Genomic DNA, 20,295 nt, shown 5'->3' on the forward strand with positions numbered 1-20,295 from the left:
AGTACTCATATTATGGCAACCTAATCAAATTGCGCGGATTGTAAAGGAGATATGAGAAATTACTGGAAATGTAACGTGAGAGAGTTTAAGCATAACGTAATTAAAGGATGGTGATATCGAAAACATTTTGTGCAGAACTATGTGGCCAAATACATACGGTCCGTTGAGTGTCGCGTTACAACAACCACATGAAAACTTCAAGAACAAACTTGGCATCACTTACACATTTTTCATATGATTGTTGTTTCCAACGCGCAACGCGTCACACAACGGACCGTATGTATTTGGCCCATATCCTCCACTTAAATAGTCCCGGGCCATACTAGAGTAATTACACTGAAATTTTTACATGCAATTTTGCATTTTTGAGCATGATAGAAAAAATATTTATTTATTTATTCAACTCATTTTGTAATACATGCCATCAAGGCCAAAAACATTATCTTCGTTCCTTTGATTTTTGAATTATTTGATTTTTCATAACGTGCTCAATAATTTTAGAGAAATTCATCCACCTCATTAACACGAGAAAAAGAGAACTGATTTTCAGAATCCAAAATGTTTTCAAGACTACTCATCTCATCAGAAGAACCACAATCACCTACAAACGACGCATTCAACTCATTCGGGTCAATTTCAAAGTCACTAGAATAACAACCAATACACCCAGAGCTCCTTAAAATTCTCCACATGTCCGATGGATCAACACCATTAAATACTTTAGAAAAATGATTCCTTCACACCCTTCTCATTTCACTCTTTGCTTTGTTGCGATAACGATAATATGTTACCGCTTGCGACGAAAATTCCAATTGTCGCAATTCAAGTAGTCCAGAACTAGTTCTAATCAGTACTAGTACAAATATTGGCCCCTAAGTAATGCGAAGGGAACCAATTGTCACCTTTTTATCCCCAAGTAAACGAGGAGGCGTCAGTTGCGACTTAATTAACTTAACTTAAACGACGAGTTGTATAAATAATTCACATTTACATTTTCTTCATAACTTTAATATAAATGAAGCATCCAATAAATACCTTCGTACATATTGTTCTGGTATAAAAAAGGAATACGAAGGAAATATGCAAATCGCCCTTTTCTTCTCTCTACCCGCTAGCAATTCCAATTGTCGCAATTTAAATAGTCCTTATCGAGAGGTAAGTGGTACTAGTTCACAATTGACCCATAAGTAATGCGAAGGGAACCAATTGACACCTATATATCCCCAAGTAAACGACGAAGCGTCAGTTGTGACTATTTATTTCCCACCACTTTTTTTATAAATAAACTGGTATATGACTGTAAACCTGGAACTAGTACAATACCACCTACAGGTAATGCATAGACTGTCAATTGGTTACCTCCTATGACATCCCCATGTTAAAGTTTACAGTTGATTGCACTGTGAGGGGTCAGAAGTGGAACTAGTTACTGTAACGCTGAGAATCGACGAGTTTCCGATGCCGAACAAGCCCATCGCCCCAGCGGGCAGGCAAATCTGCCTGCGTTCTCCTTTAGGAGGCTCTGGCATTCCTTTATAATTTGACATTTGGGAAGCAAGCAAAGTAAGCGACGATTGATTCTGTTCTGGCCTTTAGGACTTTATTTTTTCAAATTTAACAAAATATCTCACATATTAACAAACGTTGTACCGCCTCTATAAGCGGTGTTTTATTGTGCGGCTCGTCGTTCGGACTTGGAGGAGGTTACATATGAAGAAGTCTTTCTGGGAAATATTTTTTTTGGAATGATATATGTACATATTTTTTCCTCAAAAAATATATATCCTTAATGTACATCGAAATAGAAATAAATATAGACCGTGTTTAGACATTCAAACTGGAAAGAAAAATTTTCTTCTCAATTTCTTTTAAAATTTCCTTGTTGTTTAGACACGGAAATCATATTTGTGTCAATTTTATCATTTTGCTTATTCTTCTTCACAATCATTTTCTCATTGCGCCGTTCAAAAAAAAAAAAAAAAGCCAAGGCAAAATTGTAATGAAAAGTAAAAATGGACGTGTGTGATAAACAATTAATTATTGAAGGAATCCTTGAATTGCATTTTAATTTTTATATTTCCACTTATTTCGAATTGTTTTTGCTTAAAAAATAGTTTTTCCTCCAAATGGTTTCTTTTTTCAATTGTCTCCGCTGTTGTTTGTTTCTCGGCAGAGAAAATAAAATGAAAGAAAATGCAAAAACAAATCTGCAGCCAACTTCAGGTTGTATACGAAGAAAAACGAAACAAAACAGAATTTGCCAGTACAGAGGTGTGTGTACCCCCTCTTATTCCTCTCTACTCCCTCGCCCATAAACTCAATTTTCTTTCCCATCAACTTTCCCTGTATAAACAGGGACATATAAAATGTCGTATGGAATTTGACACTTATACCCTAGACAGACGGCAGCGTTAATTTGCATTAACTCCCTTAATGCACATTAATTCGTGCATTATCCACATTCTTAATGCACAAAATCGAGCTGCATTTAAAAGGCATTTAGGTATTTCAATATGGCAATGCCGTAGAAGAGAGCCCATATTCATATGGAGGAGAGAGCATATTCATGCTCTGAGACACAAGGAAAACAAAAAATACATTGCAAACAACAACAAAACAGCAATCAGCTGTTTCGTAAATGCAGAAAATGTCGTCTGTCAGGCCAAAATTAAATACAGTTATTAATTCAAATTAACGCTGCCGTCTGTCTAGGGTATTACCCTGCGTTTACATATAGGACAGTTGAGTTCATGTATTGATTGTCAAAAACCCAAAACTTGCCTTTGTGAGTAGGCGTCCAGACAACTGCAACAACAATTTCTTGAAAACTAGGGTTTCTAGGTCGAGTTCCACAGTAGAGTAACATCATGAAGTTGCTGTAGTGGGGAACTCGATTTATAAATACCTAAAAGTATCAATGAAACCACTCTAGTGTGACCTACGAATAAGCGTTCTTAGATCGATTTCCCCACAAGTCCCGGTCCACACTAGAGCGATTACAATGAAATAATTTCATGAAATTAGGCGATCTCAGATCGAGTTCCCCGCTACATCAATTTCATATACATAATTACTTTAGTATCCCAGCATAAAGATTGCATCCGCGGATGCAGTTAAATAACTAGAACAATTGCCGCTGGAGTACAACTTTTCCTATGAATTCACCTATGAATTTTACAAGAGAGCGCGCAGCTAGGATGCACTCCATTTCGCTTCCACAGCACACAGCTAGGATGCACTCCATTTTCGATCCAAATCACAGCCTTTGATGTAGTGTTTTGGATTGAATTTAAATTCAGTCTAAAGATGCTATAAAATGCAAGCCATTGCAAATATCCCAAAATAAATAAAATACGTTGCTTATTCGTGTAAACAAGAATATTAACTTTATTACTCTGATACAAATTATAAAAACTCTCCATTAAATTTGATCATAACTGAGTTTACTTCCTCTGCTCTGCTTTTTGTGATACCGCAACTGATATTGCTTCATCATCAGTTCAGATTTCCAAAAAACTCTAACTCCACTTCAAAAATAATTTGCGTCTCGTGAATTAAAGCAATGTCCGTATCTTTAGTTTGTATTTCTTTATTTTTTAACAAATTCTTATAATTTTAGACACTCTTTCTTGTGTTCAGAAAAAAACTGCGACAGTAGGGATAAAAAAAATTGGCTTGCTTGGCTGGGGATCTATAAGCGAGTGCTTCTAAAATGTATCGAGCGGAGAGCATTTTTCATAGCTCCGTGTGGACTGCATCGAAAGATGTATTGAAATCATAACTCTGCATTGCCCTACTTCCAAACTTTTTTGCTGGGTATGGAACTACCCATTTTGCATTTTATAACACTACATCAAAGGCTATGATTTGGATCGAAAATGGAGTGCATCCTAGCTGTGCGCTCTCTTGTAAAATTCATAGGTGAATTCATAGGAAAAAATTTACTCCAGCGGCAATTGTTCTAGCGATTTAACTGCATCCGCGGATGCAAACTTTTTGCTGGGTAAGTCCCGGGCCACACTACAGTAATTTCACTGAAATTTTGACACGAAATTATGCGTCTCTAGATTGAGTTCCATAGTAGAGTAAAATCATAAAAATGCTGTAGTGGGGAATTCGAGCTAAGAACGCCTAATTTCATGAAATATTTTTATGAAATTCATACTAGTGTGGACTGGGACTAAGAACGCCTAATTTCATGAAATTATTTCATTGAAATCGGTTTAGTGTGAACCGGGACTTACAGCAACATCTGTGGTCTGTTCCAGTACTGCAAGAATCTACTAATTTTTACTATTTTTTCCGATAACATAAAGGAAAAAATGCTATCGTAGTAAAAAATAGCAGCTTCTTGCAGGTTCTGGAACAGAGCACTGATATTAAAGGCCTGGGTACATAAGCTACCTCGTCTGCTTGCCTTGCTTGCTTCATTTCTGACATAATAAAAATTAAAGAATAAAGAAGGCCGAACAAATTTTGAACTAGGTTGTTTTTTTTTCTTTTATCAGAAGCAAGCAAGGCAAGCAGGCAGAGCAGAGCCAGCTTATGTACCCATACCTTTACTCTTCGAGGGAACTCGATCTAGGTCTCGGGCCACACTCGAGTAATTTCACTGAAAATTTGCCATTTTTTTGGAAAAACACATAATTTCAAGAAACTAGTGTACAAATTTTCAATGTCAGTGAAATTACTCTTATAGTAAGTTTACATTTACAAAATCCACTCGATTTCGACTGTCAATTCCATTGATTAAACGTCAAATGAAATCCAATGGATTTCAGATGAGTTTTAATTTGAGGTATAGGCCATGTTTATATTATAGCCTTTTGCAGGGTTAACCTTCTTTATGAGGATTTGTTTGACGTATATGTAATGGAATTGACATTCAAAACCCAGTGGGTTTGTTAAATCCGGTTATATATAATTTTAGACACTCTTTCTTGTGTTCAGAAAAAAACTGCGACAGTAGGGATAAAAAAAATTGGCTTGCTTGGCTGGGGATCTATAAGCGAGTGCTTCTAAAATGTATCGAGCGGAGAGCATTTTTCATAGCTCCGTGTGGACTGCATCGAAAGATGTATTGAAATCATAACTCTGCATTGCCCTACTTCCAAACTTTTTTGCTGGGTATGGAACTACCCATTTTGCATTTTATAACACTACATCAAAGGCTATGATTTGGATCGAAAATGGAGTGCATCCTAGCTGTGCGCTCTCTTGTAAAATTCATAGGTGAATTCATAGGAAAAAATTTACTCCAGCGGCAATTGTTCTAGCGATTTAACTGCATCCGCGGATGCAAACTTTTTGCTGGGTAAGTCCCGGGCCACACTACAGTAATTTCACTGAAATTTTGACACGAAATTATGCGTCTCTAGATCGAGTTCCATAGTAGAGTAAAATCATAAAAATGCTGTAGTGGGGAATTCGAGCTAAGAACGCCTAATTTCATGAAATATTTTTATGAAATTCATACTAGTGTGGACTGGGACTAAGAACGCCTAATTTCATGAAATTATTTCATTGAAATCGGTTTAGTGTGAACCGGGACTTACAGCAACATCTGTGGTCTGTTCCAGTACTGCAAGAATCTACTAATTTTTACTATTTTTTCCGATAACATAAAGGAAAAAATGCTATCGTAGTAAAAAATAGCAGCTTCTTGCAGGTTCTGGAACAGAGCACTGATATTAAAGGCCTGGGTACATAAGCTACCTCGTCTGCTTGCCTTGCTTGCTTCATTTCTGACATAATAAAAATTAAAGAATAAAGAAGGCCGAACAAATTTTGAACTAGGTTGTTTTTTTTTCTTTTATCAGAAGCAAGCAAGGCAAGCAGGCAGAGCAGAGCCAGCTTATGTACCCATACCTTTACTCTTCGAGGGAACTCGATCTAGGTCTCGGGCCACACTCGAGTAATTTCACTGAAAATTTGCCATTTTTTTGGAAAAACACATAATTTCAAGAAACTAGTGTACAAATTTTCAATGTCAGTGAAATTACTCTTATAGTAAGTTTACATTTACAAAATCCACTCGATTTCGACTGTCAATTCCATTGATTAAACGTCAAATGAAATCCAATGGATTTCAGATGAGTTTTAATTTGAGGTATAGGCCATGTTTATATTATAGCCTTTTGCAGGGTTAACCTTCTTTATGAGGATTTGTTTGACGTATATGTAATGGAATTGACATTCAAAACCCAGTGGGTTTGTTAAATCCGGTTATATATAAATGTACTAATACGCAAAGGCATTGACAGTTGAAATCAAGTGGATTTCTTAAATGGAAACCAAACATTAAAGTGATAACTTATCTCGTTTGGCCTGTTCCCGTACTTTATAAAGTGTTAAAAGTTGTAAAAGTCGTAAACGATTTTCATATAAATTTTGTGTACGGGAACGCAAAATGTGTAAAAGTGGTAAAAATTGTAAAAACTATAAATCGATTACTCACATTATCGATTTATAAGTCCCTATTTGCAAACAGTCAAACGGCGTCGTATAATTTCACTGTAACTCGGTTCTCTGAGTACGAAGGAGAACGTAATTTTTTCTTCCAAAGTGTTGTGCGAATCTAATTAAAATTTTTGACAAATTTTATTACAAAAATTGCCAATTTTTGTGTGTGCCAGCAAATAAATTGAGCAAAAAACTATTGGTTGCAACTTTCAAAGTCATAATACTTTAGAAGAGAAAGAAAATTTAAAACAAATGTCATTGTGTGTTTAACAGTTCAAAAAAGGCAAAAGAGAAAAAACCACAAAGAACGTTTTCACACGATAAGGTTTGCCTGCTCAAAAATGCGTTGTCCGTTTTGGTTCTCATTCGTAAATTGTGTCAGTGTTGAAACAAAATGTGGAAGTAAGTGAACGAAAACGTACATAAAGTACCATACATACAACACTAGCATGTAAGATATTATCTACCTGTTTCATCATATTTTTTACAAATAAAGGTGTTCTTCAAAACATGACTTCTATGTACCTGTTAATATCAAGGGTATTTCGGTATTTCATAAAAATCTTTCTTGAAAAATTTACGCTGGTAACGCAGATATCATCTTACCTTCAGGTGGTAAGAATTATTACATTATTTTTTACATGGCATGCGCGCATGAGGCAACAATTTTAACAACGCATACATTTTACCCAATTTTATGGGATTCACAAGTATTACTTTTTTAATTTTCAAATACAATACACACATAAACCTTTTTGGTACATTTATGTAAAACCGTACTTCTTTTTGTTCAAAAAGTACGCTTGTATAAAATGACTTCAAAAACGCAACACTAGATGTGAAAATTACGAATGAGAGTCAAAACGGAAACCACGTTTTTGAGCAGTCAAACCTTATCGTGTGAAAACGTTCAAAGAAGAAAGAAAAAAAGTAAAGTAGAAAAAACGAATACTCCCAACCAATTGGACTTGAAAATAGAAAAAAATAAGAAGAAGCAGTAACAGCAGCTGAAGAGGGGCAAATTGAAAGCGGTAACACTCATCGAAAAAGCCAGTAAAAAATCGCAACTAAAGATTGGAATACGGCTGACTAAAATCAAAGAAAATTGCAATATTGTTAAGTTATTAAATCGCGAGAGAGAATAAAAAGACAAATTGGTTAAACAACAAAACTAAAACTAGTGCTGTGAAAAAATAGAGAGGACCAACCAACAAGCAATTTTACAAAAGGGAGTGTTAACAAGAGATTTCTTCGCCTCCATCAAGAATTTGTTTGCTGTTATTGCCGGAACAATTTCTTTTCTTGACTGGGAAGTTGTGGTTAATCTGTTTGGGTGTTGTTTTCGTATTGATTCCATCAGTTTACCAACCATCTTCGGAAAGTTGAGCTGTTGAAGATGGCGTTGGACATGGTGAATGGTAGTAGTAATGCTGCTCTGACATCATCCTTTACCTCAAAGAAAAAGGATGCTGCCACAAATGCTGACAAAGAAAACTTATGGTAAGTATGTGTAACAGTGGAACTTTGTGGAAGGGAGGAAGAAAAATATTACTCATCGTAAATAGCTGTAGAAAAAAGACCTGTTTCTATTTGCCTTAAACTTGCACTTTGCATTTTCTCGATAAATGGTGTGTTACATTTATGATGTGTGTGGTTGGTTTATGGCTGCTGTTGTAAGAGAGCTATCTATATAAATATTGTGTGGGTGTATTTTCTTGGTTGGACAGAAAGAAACATTTTAACGCAGCCCCTTCACTTCCATCCAACCAACTTACATTACTACATAGTTGTGGCCAACTAGCCTGCCACCAAGTCACTTTGTTGTTTTTATTGGTTCTTTCTTTTTTCGCCATTCTAACCCCAAAAATATGCCAAATCCCAAAAAAGCAATCGACTACCAACCAACCGACCGACTATCAACCAACCACCATCTTCATTCACACTGTCTTTTTGCACCTTCTTCCGTTTTGCACAAATTTTCGTTAATTTCTTACCTTTTTGCTTGTTGTAGACCCCAAAACCAAAAGAAGTAATGGTGATTGTTGCTTTTGTTATTTTTTTGGTATTAACATTTCTCGCATATTTTTGTTGACTTCATTTGTTTGATGTTTGTTGCTGTTTTTGGTTATGGTGTGGTGGAAGAAGAAAACAAAAAGATATGTGGAGGGGGATCATGGTGGCCACTACTATGTGTCATCATCAGCTTTCAAGCAATCATAGCAATCATCATCATTGTCTCCGCCACCACCATCATCACCACTTTTGTAGAGGAGTCTAGTTGACGTTTATATTGTTTTCTCCCAATGAATCTCACAAACATATTCTCATTTTGTATTTTTGTTATTATTTTACGTTTAATTATATATTTTTTATTTCGGCCATGGGAATCATTTTACATGATTTTTTCTTTTCGTTTTTGGCGAGTTTTTTTGTTTATATTTTGCATTTTTGTTTTTCTTTTGTGTTACAGTTTTTCTGCTAGAGTAAGTTTTTTTGGTTTAATGAATGTCTTAAGTAGATGCATCTGGGTTGGATGAGAATGTTACGGATGGTTGACATGTTGTGGATGATGATGGTGATGAGAGAAACACTTTTGTTTCCCGTTTCTATTGTATTTTTTGTTTGATTTCGTGGCTACTTGAGATACGATGAGTAGTTGCGATTATCGTCATCATTAACAAAAACAATTGCCGTTGCCACCGCATGCTGTTGTTTTTGTTTGTGTTTCTTACCTTTAATTTTTGACACATTGCAGGTGTGAAAGCTATCTCTCTCTATTGGAAAAAGTGTCATAATATGGGGATTTGTTTTTAATATATGGGCAAAGAGTATTAAGTTATTGCTTTTTTGCCAAAAAAAAATTACAATTGATTCTAAATTATAGCTTGTTATGCACCAGGTCATGGCATTAAGAATATGAATGCGTGGAAAGCATTTTCCACTTCATTTAACTTAGGTGTGTTTATATGTGCTGCTAAAAGAGGTTAGATTTGATACACATTATATTTTAATAGAGTTTTAAAAGAATGCTAAATATGTTACATAGAAGGTGCCGAGACTTTAGAGGGGTTTACACGCACAGTCCTTTTCTTATTTTCGCCACATAGGATTCAAATAACACAAATAATGACTCTCCTCTGGCATTGTGTGCTGCTAGCCCAGTGAAAGTGGTGGGCACAGGAGTCCCCAAGTCTCCCAGAGGTGCCACTAAACGACACTTATTTCGGCCGTGACGCCAATTCGATAAAACTTGAAGACATTTGTGTAAAAATGTTCAAAAGAAAAATTTGTATTTGATTGCTAAGCGAATCCCTCAGTTGATGAATCCCGCATTTTTGATGGCTTCAGAATAGTACTGAGGTCGAAGGCAGTTATTCAGAATTGTCATCACATTCAATAACCTGACTTTGACATCAACAGAACTACCATCCTGGTTGTTCACTATGTAAATAACCCACTGAAGTCATATCGCTCGTTTCATAAGGACATTTTGCCAGTTTTTATACTCTCTTATTTCATTTGCGCTTCCACTGACTTCGCTTAGTCCTGGCACAGACAAAAATCTATGCTGTTTTTGGAACAAATTGAATACTCTACCAGCTGAAGGAAAAAATCTAATTTTTTTTAAATTGCAAATTCTTTCTCCTATGGACAGGAGCCAATTTAGAGCACGGAGACATTTTTTAATTTAATTTTTTTTCATACTTTAACAAGGGAATTTTCGGAACTTCGGAGGCCCATATCTCGGGAAGTATGGACTTCCACCCAACAAACTTTATATTTTTGTAATCAGGACGTAAAGATCTACCTGTGGTAAACATTTCCGATTCCGGGTATTCAATTTGTGCACTGTTTTTATAAACCAACACATTTCTTTACCTGCTTCCTAAATACCTTCTTCATATTACTTTGGCAATCTTCATGCATGGAATGGTACATCCTCGATCAGATGTATGTTCGTTTTTATACCCTCAGCATTTATGCTAACGAGGGTATATACACTTTCATACCGGCAAAATGTGCCTCATCGAAATAATGGTTTTAGACCCCAAGTATGTTTGGACGAAATGTGTTTCAGACAATTTGGAGTCGATTGAGCAATGTCCGTCCGTCTGTCTGGCTGGCTGGAGCGCACGACAACTCTCGAACGGATAAACCGATTCGGTTAAAATTTTGGTTTTCGTAATATTTTATCCAAACTTAGTTTAAGTTCAAAGATGGGCTCCCACACAAAATTTCGCAAAAGTTCAGTTTAGGGCCATCTCTCGAATCGCTTTGATTTTTGTTGTAGCAACTTGTATTCACTGCCCTCCACACGACGGTACAAGTTTCATCAGGGGCAAGTCCATACTTCCTGAGAAAATAGCCTGAAAGTTGCAAAAAAAACCCTATGACACCGTGTGAGGTGGTTGGAGCGCAAGATAACACTCGAACGGATACGCCGATTCGGTCCAAAATTTGGCTTTCGTAATATTTTGTCCAAACTTACTTTAAGTTCGAAGATGGGTTATATAGGTCCACTCCTTCCAGTACCTCCCCCACAAAAGTTCGAAAATGTTCGGAAAATTTGTGCGCACAATAACTCTTGAAGGGAGTAACCGATTTGGTCTATACTTTGTACATGGTGAATTTTCTACCAGACATAGATGAGGTTCCAATCTGGACTCTATCGGTCCACTCCTTCAGGTACCTCCCACACAAAATTTGGGAAAAGTTCAGTTTAGGACCTTCTCTCGAATCGCTTTGATTTTTGTTGTAGCAACTAGTATTCGCTGCCCCCCATACGACGCTATAAGTTTCATCAGGGGTAAGTCCATACTTCCTTAGAAAATAGCCTGAAAGTTACAAAAAACCGATTCGTTCCAAAATGTGGCCTTCGTAATATTTTGTGCAAACCTTATTTTAGTTCGAAGATAAGCCATATCGGTCCACTACTTTAGGTACTCAAAAGCTCAAAAATGTTCGGAAAAATTGTGCGCACGATAACTCCTGATGGAAGTGACCAATTTAGTCCATATTTTACACATCCTAATATATCTACCAGATATAGATCAGGTTCGAATATGAACTATATTTGTCCAATCCTTAGGATACCTCCCACACAAAATTTTGGATAAATTCACTTTAAGTCCTGCTCTCGCATCACTTTGTTTTTTGTTGAATCAACTTGCATTCGCTGCATCAAATACGACAGTGAAAGTTTTTATAGGGCAAGTCCATACTTCTTGAGAAAACAGCCCGGAAGTTGTAAAACCCTCTATGGCATCATATGTAGTGGCTCGAACCGAATACTGCGTTCGTCCACACTTTGGATATTGTAATATTTCTTCGAATATTAGATGAAATTAGAAGGTGGTGCTTATAGGTCCAAACCAATTTGGTCCAAATTTTGGCCTTCGTAATATTTTTTCCAAACTTAGTTTCAGTTCGGAGATAGTCAGTACCTATCCACAACTTCCGGTACTTCTCCAATATTTAAAAATTTCAATAAAGTGCTATGCTATCTCTTGAACGGGCTGAGGGTATATCTCTTTCGGCAAAGCCGACTGATACTTTTTCACTTGTTCTGCTTAATTTGGCTCTGACTATATCTCCAGGTGTAGGAGTGTGGATATATCGATGGGTTGTAACCACATAGCTACTGGAGTTAGTTCAGTAGGTTTGGCAGGTCAGTTGAAAAGGTGCAGTGTGCCGTGCAGCCATGTCCCGCATTCTTGGCAATCCCCGCCCTATAAAAATTTAAATGGCTGTACCATCCCGTTTATATTTTAGCCAAAACTACTATGCTACGTAGAAGCTAAGTTTGATGCAGGGTTGGCAGCTGCTGGCCAAAAACTATGGTTTCGGGTCAATCCAGTACGAAAGAAACCGCTGCCGTCGGATTGACTTTGGTTTGTTGTTGTTGTAACTGAATTTATTATTGTATGTTCGTTCTTCTGCTCAATCTGGCTGTGGGTCTATATCCAGATCCAGGAATTTGGCTGCTTCGGTGGGATGGCAGGGCAGTTGAAAATATGCAGTTGTTTAAGCGGGCCCATATCGCATGCTGGGCTGATATTTTTACTGTGCGATCGATCTTTGCCCTATAATTGTAGTTGAGCCAAAACTACTCTGGTTTGACATGGCAGCTGACGCTCCTCACAGCTGCGATAGATGGGGGATGTACTCCGAGGACTTTATTCACACTATAGTTGCTTATGGCCTTAACAAATGATCAAACCTGTTTGATACGCTTGTTGATCTAGGGGTTCTCTCCTGTATCGTTGGGCGTCCCTCTCTAGAACGTGAAGATCCTTCTTGATGTGTCTGAGTGGGTTTACCCACCAGATGGTGATTGGGATGGCTCTCACGGTAACACCCGAGCAAGGTCTGCAACGAAAGCATACCGTTGTGTTGCTGTACTGGAAGAATCTTCACCTCCTCATGTAGATGGTGGACTGAAGACTTGAGGAGGCACCCTGTTACAGTTCTCAGGTTTGCATTCTGACAGGTGTGAATATTTTTCCATCGCGTTGCGCTGCATATTTTACCACATACCGACCTATAGCGTTTTATGTGATCAACAAGAGTTCTTTAGATGCTCCCCAAGTGCTGCTGGCCAGGTATTTGAGGACCTTGTTCCTACATCGAAGCTTGTTACAGATAGCTGTGCAATGCGCGGACGACATGAACATACTGTCAAATGTGACCCCTGGAATTTTGGGGTAGTAACCATGCTGAGCGTACTTTTCTGCTGAAAAGGACTGACAATCGGATCTCGGATCGTTTTGAAATTTGTTTCAACAAGCTGTTCTTGTTATAAATAAATAAACGGGTGGTACGTAAGATAACCCTCGAAGGGAGAAACAAATAGGTCCAAACGTTGTACATTGTGTTATTTCTTACAGAATCGGATTGTGCCCAAATATAGACAACATTGGACCACTCTAGCGGGTACCTCCCACACAATGTTTGGAAAGAGCGCAGTTTGAGGATTCTTCTGGGATAGCTTTACATTTTTGCCGACATGTTGTGTCTGTGGTACAATATTTTCGAGTGCAAGTCCATACTTCCTGCGATAATGGCCCAAAAACTCAAAAAAAAAAAAAAAAAAAAAACAAAACAAAAAAATTTCTTAGACGCCAGAGGTATTGTGTCTGCTTCTTTTCTTTATGTCCGAGGCTGAGGCTATACCTCTGTCGGCATAGTTGACTGATACTTTCTTACTTGTTTCAGGTAATCTGGTGCCGATTCAATTTTCTGAAGTAAAATGGTGGCACAGCTTTCTTACTTGTTTCAGGTAATCTGGTGCTGATTCAATTTCCTAAATTAAAAGGATGTCCGCTCCTTCGGTAAATGAACACAATGCTTCTGAGTTGGTTGACTAGGTTTGACTAGGCAGCTAAAAACGTGTGTAGAGTGCTGGCAGACCTGTACAAGAATCTAGGAAGATGCTTTACACCAGCCAGATTATAGTTGTGCGAAAGCTTCTCTGATTTTTCTAGACAGCTGAGGGTATTCTGGTGCAATATATTGGGAATGTACTCTAAGGGCGCAATTCTCGTGATAGGTGTTTTTGGTCGTCTGGATGTTTTACGCCAGCCAGATTATAGTTGTGCGAAAGCTTCTCTGATTTTTCTTGAGGTTATTCTGGTGCAATATTTTGGTAATGGACTCCAAGGGCGCGATAGGTGTTTTTGGTCGCTGGATCTTGATCTAATGGCTCTCTTCTCTACTTTTGAATTTTTCTAGAACAGAAAAAACCTGACCCACCAAGGACGTGTTGTTCCTCATGTAATTGGTCAATTTAAGTCATAATTCGCTTTTTATGGAAAGACATGTCACGCCGCATAGACGTCACAGACAAACCTATTACGTTATAAGATATAATTAAGTTTTCTGTAACTGCATCCCAAGTATTTTCGCTTCAGGATCAGTTTGTCGCCAATAGCTATGACAATCCTCCTCATCGATGGGATAGTATTTCCTCCATCTGGCGGAAGAGGTCTTGGGCAACGAAATACTCGTCTCAGCGGTGAGAATAACGTTGGTATCTTTACGAAGTGATCAAATGTGACTAAAGTCTTTTATTATTTTCGCTAGCGTTCGAGAGAAGGACTTAACCGTTTTCCGTAATTTGTATGTTCCTGAACCCTCTACGGATACCTCAGTGACAAAATGTGTGACTGAAGTCCTCTATTACTTTTTTCTTGGGTTCATGAGAATGACTATACCATTGTCCGTAGCTTATATTTCCGGCTCCAATGTTGCAACAATTCAGATGATCTAGCCATTCACCACACCTAACAAAATGTCACTCCTAACCTTGTGCTCTTAAAGCTGGTTCGTCGAAACTCATCACGCCTGAGAAACAATCCTAAGGCAGCGTTTCGGCCAGCATCTGCTAACCCAGCTTTAAATCTATGCTGCTACAAGAACAACATGAGAAATATTGTCTCACTTTGGCTTTTCGATCAGTCTTCTTTTTTTTCAGTTGACTCCTTGAGGAGCATGAGGACGCTACAAATATCCTCCAGAAGTATCTTTCATTTGCTAATGCTTTTGTTTCGTACCATTATTTTCCGGTAAATTCGTACTGCTTCATAAGACTTCTTTTCCAGGAGTTTTATGTATTTTTTCCATGCTACCAGGGCAAAGTTCTTCGTTATTTTTTCTCAACATCCATTTTTTCGTTTCTATGATGGTTCCTATTGGATCGGTATTGCACCTTTGGTAGAGATCGAAATTGCTTACAACAGCTAGCGACTGCTGCAGTGATGATTGTTTGGAAAATATGTTTGAATGTGCAGAATTGGGGCGGTATACTCATAGATACGGTAATAGTAATAGGGTCTGACCCAAGAAATGTTGTAGTCTCCACTAATTTTGGTAGGGACGACCTCATTTACTGTCCACAACGTTTAACTATTAATATGTCCTGCCTGCGCTTTATTGATCTGGTCGATACTTAGGATGAGTACCCCAACTAGTGTTAGACTATTATTGCCTTCCAAGAGCTGACTAATACCAATCCTGTCCTATAAACTGATATACAGCAGGATGAACAGTAGAATATCGTCAGCCTCAGGCTGCACAAAAAGAAGAAAATAAGCAATAACAAGAGTGGTGGACCTATTTGTGCTATTAACATATCCTTAATCTGTGGAGGAAGTATCCTAAGAATGGACCGTCTCAGTCCATCTTGGAACTGTATCTAAAGTTGGGAGTCATTCCTTTCGATAGCTGTTGTGTCAACCTGCCATTTTAGTTGTTCTTCGTAGAATTTTCTCAAGGTGTTTGGGTAATTTTGTCAGGAAATATGGACTTGCTCACACAAAAGAATAGGTTAGGTTATGTTTGCGGATGTGTAGTCAATATATATTGACTACGCCACTCGGAGGCCTTTCGGTCCATTGTGATCATCCATATATCAGAAAGAAGAGGTTCAGAATTACCCGAAAAGACAGAAGAAGAGAAAAGAGAGAAAAATAAAGAAAAGAGGGTGGGGTTGGGAAAGTAATAATAGATGGATTATTTAAGATGAAGATGTAATAAGGAAAAGAGGGTGGTTTGTTTGGTGATGGTAGAAAACTGTCAGATAAGTAGTTACGCTTGTCGGTCGCGCCGTCCCAGCCAATTCAAATTTTTGATGATGTTGTTTGTGATTGTTGGTTCCATGTTTGAGTAGAAGGTTAAGCTTGGAGAAAGCATACTCCTGTTAATCTATATCGCTTTCGAGTTAACATCGGGCAACGACATAAAATATGCTCAATAGTCTCCGTTTCCTCCTCATCTTCACAGAGCCTGCAATAGTCCACGCCATCATCCTGCCATTTGCCGATAAATGCTCGGATATTGCAATGACCGGTAATGACTCCCGTCAATACCCTGATTTCTGACTTGTTCAGATTTAAGAGTGAAGTTGTTCTGTTTGTTGATAGAGTCGGCCAAATGGCCATTGACACGTTGCACCTTGGTTCATTATGCCATAGTTCCTTGGCTAGTTCTTCAAAGAACGTCTCCACTCTCCGAAAAAGGTGACATATGGGTGGTTTGATTGAATCAGTGATTGCTAGACTTGTTGATTGAGATCCATGACTTGCCAGTTCATCTGTCTTCTCATTTCCCACAATGTCCCGGTACCCAGCAGAGTCGTACAGCGTTTGTTAGGTTCGCCAGAGCAGTTCTACACTCAAGAACGGCCTCAGACTTGATATTGGAGGATTTGATGGCTTTAAGAGCCGGCTGACTATCAACGAAGATAGTCACCGGTTCAAAGATTTCTGCATCCAGACTTTTTATCAACTCTGCGGCCATTTCGATCGCGAAGATTTCTGCTTGGAAAACACTACAGTTGCTGTTCATCCTATATGAGTATTAGACACCAGCTCCGGTACCTTCTTCCATCTTGGAACCGTCTGAGTAGAAAGACAGACCGTCCAGAGGAGGGTTACTACGGATCCAGTCATCTCTACTAGGGATAACGACCTCAAAATCTTCAAATCTTTGGATTGGTGATAAGTAGTCGCTGAATTTCCCCTGCAGATTTAAGCTAAGGTTTGGTCCTAGCTCCCGAAGAATGCATGCATGTCCATAGGTGCTGTCACGCCAACGATTCAGTTCATGTAGCCTTAGGGCACTACGTGCTGCTTGATCTTTTATGCTGAGTCTCATGGGCAAGAGGTTCAACATCGAATTTAGAGCTGCTTGTGGTGTACTTCTAAAAGCTCCAGTTATCAGGATCGAGGCTGCCCTTTGCACCTTGTCTATGTCAAGTACTAACTTCGATTATAATATAATTATAATACAAACATCCCATAAGGGACAAGGGAGACTTCTCTCATATCAATGAGTGCACCCCGATTCATATTAGCTCAATGGTATCGGACCTACTGTTTATCGCCGAGTCCGAACGGCTTGTCTTAAGACACCACTTGTAGAGAAGTTTTACATGGCTGAAATACTCAGGAAATGGCGCCAACATTACTGAGGGGTATTTTGCTACCGTTGAAAATGTTTTTTTGATGTTGGCTGGCCTGGGAATTGAACCCACAACCTTCTGCGTGCGGGTGTGCATACCATTGCACCACGGTGGCGCCCAAATGTCGTTGGACATTTCAAAACAATCGTAGAACAGAACTTAAACTAATGCAAAAATTATCAATTTTTGTCAAGGAGCTACCGGAAGGTGTTGTCCGATGTAGTCCGCCTTCGAACTTGATTTTAGTTTGAGAGAAATATACAATGTGCAAAAATTGTACCAATTTCAAGAGACCATAAACCGAAGTTTTTGTCCGATATGGACCCCCTTGGAAGTTGATGCATGTTTGGATACTCAATTTATAACAATTTTTAGTGCTCAGTAGTATTGGCAGGGCAGGGTTTTTTGCTTTGCAACTAAAAAAGGTGAAGAGACTTTGCTGCGGAAAAATTGCACTGGTGGAATAGGGGCCACTAGGACAAAGGTTGCACCAACATCAATATACTTTAACTGCATTTAAGCAAAAGCTTTTGAGAGGGAGGTATTGCAACTTTGGTATCTGAAGATTTGTACGTTATATGCATGTTTGGGTACTCGATTTAAAAGTTTTTCGTGCTCATCAGTTACTTACATTGTTTTTTTAGGTTTTGCGCCTAACAAGGAGAATGGGCTTAGCTGCGGAAAATATGTACCGTTGCAATAGGGGCCGCTAGGACCACTTTTTGCAAGTAAATCAAAAGGTTCCGAACATGTACTTGAAATGCTCTTTTGCGAAAAAATTGAAATTTTGGTGGGAGGTACATAAAGGAGTGGACCTATATAGCCCATCTTCATTAGTTATCGTGTGCACTATTTTTGCGAACATTTTTGAATATTTGATCTATGTTTAGACAAAATATTACGAGGTGCAAAATTTGAAGCAAATCAATTGATCCGTCCGAAAATTATTGTGCCCACAAGCCAGATAGACGGACGGACAGGGAACAAGTAAAAAAGTATCAGTCTGCTTTGCCGACAGAGATATACCCTCAGGCTATGTTAATTGAAACTGTGAGCCAAATTTTGGACCAAATTCGTTGACTACTTCGAGTGCTATAGTGCGCTCCAGCCACTACACATGGTGTCGTAGGGATTTTTACAACTTTCGGGCTATTTTCTCAGAAAGTATTTACTTGCCCCTGAAAAAATTGTACCATCGTAAGTGGGTCAGTGAATGGAATTTGCTTTAACAAAACTCAAAGTGATTCAAAAGCAGGTCTTAAAGTGATACCGTTCTATTGGAGCTATATCAAATCGTGGGCCTATGTACATAATTTTTATCAGAAAAGTTTTTTGGTCCATTGGGAACCCTTAATGCAAAATTTCGGCGTATTTGGGCGTGAAACATATGTGAAATCTTCAAAATTCCGAAAATCGGGAGGTACCGTTATATGGGCTGCATATCAAAAAGTGGACCTATGTCCATAATTTTTATCGGAAAAGTTTTTTGTAAAGTGAAAACCCCGCATCTCAAAATTCAACCAATTTGGTAGATAAGTTTAGCTAAAATATTCAAAATACCGAAACATTAAGAAGTACCGTTGCATGGGGACTATCCCAAAACGTGCTCTCGACATTGTCAGTGAACTATAAGTATTCATACCAAAATTCATCTGCCAATGCCAACTACTTTTATATTTGGCCACTGTTTATTTGAACTCGCGACATAGTGCAGCGTTTTTTTGAGGTTATGCACCATTATCTCGGGAACTATGGACTTGCCCTCGAAAAAAATTACAATGACGTAACGGGGCCGCACCAACACCCAGTTACAAAAAATTTCATAACGATTCGTGAGGTGTCACTAAATTGCACTTATTTCAAATTTTGTGTCGGAGGTAACTGAAGGAGTGGACCGAGAGAGAGGTAGTATTACCATATGCAAAGTTTGGTTCAATTCGGTTACTCCCTTCGAGAGTTATCGAGCGCACAAATTTTGCAACAATTTTTGAACATTTGTGGGGGAGGTACCTGAAGGAGTGGACCTATATGGCCCATATTCGAACTTAAACTAAGTTTGGACAAAATATTACTAAGGCTAAATGATAGACCGAATCGGCAGATCCATTCTGGGGAAAAATCGGTTCCAAATTGTCTGAATAGAGAACCAATATATCGATGAGGCACATTTTTATACCCTCCACCATAGGATGGGGGTATATTAAGTTTGTCACTACGTTTGTAACTACTCGAAATAATCATTGTAGGCCCCGCAAAGTATATATATTCTTGATCAGCGTGCAATTCTACGCCGATATAGCCATGTCCATCCGTCTGTGGAAATCACTCTAGCGTCCGAACGGATTGACGTAGGTTGATGAAATTTTGGGAAAATATGTTATATTTACGTAGGACTTTTGGTATTGAAAGCGGGCTATGTAGGTCCACGCTTTCGTATAGCCCCCATACAAAATGACGCGTGACGCGTCGTCGTTTTAAGGAATTTTTAAGATATTTGGCCCAATTTACCACCGAATTGGTTGTAATTTGGTACTTTGTGTCTCCAGAGGCCAAAAAATATTCCTACCAAAGTTGGGTTATATAGGTCCACGTTTTGGTATAGCCCCCATATAAAGTACGCGTCATTTTAATATATTTTGAAAGTATTAGACCCATTTGACCACAGAATTGGTTGTAATTTGGTATTTTGTGTCTTCAGAGGTCAGAAAACATTCCTACCAAAGTTGGGTTATATAGGTCCACGCTTTGGTATAGCCCCCACATAAGGCCCCTTATAAAGTACGCGTCATTTTAATATATTTTGAATGTATTAGACCCATTTGACCAAAGAATCGGTTGTAACTTTGTATTTTGTGTTTCCAGAGGCTAAGAAA

At 38.3% G+C, this 20,295-nt stretch overlaps 1 protein-coding gene across 29 annotated transcripts in view; it reads left to right on the plus strand.

The window, feature by feature from the left end:
- Positions 1-6,488: 6,488 nt before the first annotated feature.
- The window catches only part of Dlic (dynein light intermediate chain), a 44,345-nt gene continuing 30,538 nt past the window's right edge, over positions 6,489-20,295 (plus strand). Inside the window, exons 1-3 of one of the 29 annotated variants that reach the window (XM_073977203.1) lie at positions 6,489-6,569; positions 6,736-6,787; positions 7,379-7,962. In XM_073977203.1, coding sequence (XP_073833304.1) covers positions 7,859-7,962 — 104 coding nt within the window. In that variant the 5' untranslated portion in view covers positions 6,489-6,569; positions 6,736-6,787; positions 7,379-7,858. Of the gene's footprint in view, positions 6,865-6,958; positions 7,963-20,295 lie in introns of all 29 variants that reach the window. The other 28 variants (XM_073977202.1, XM_073977213.1, XM_073977211.1 and 25 more) reach the window with 28 other exon arrangements.

The sequence above is a fragment of the Musca autumnalis genome, unplaced genomic scaffold (assembly GCF_047663935.1).
Source record: "Musca autumnalis isolate F117 unplaced genomic scaffold, ASM4766393v1 scaffold_3, whole genome shotgun sequence".
Taxonomy (NCBI): Eukaryota; Metazoa; Arthropoda; class Insecta; order Diptera; family Muscidae; genus Musca; species Musca autumnalis.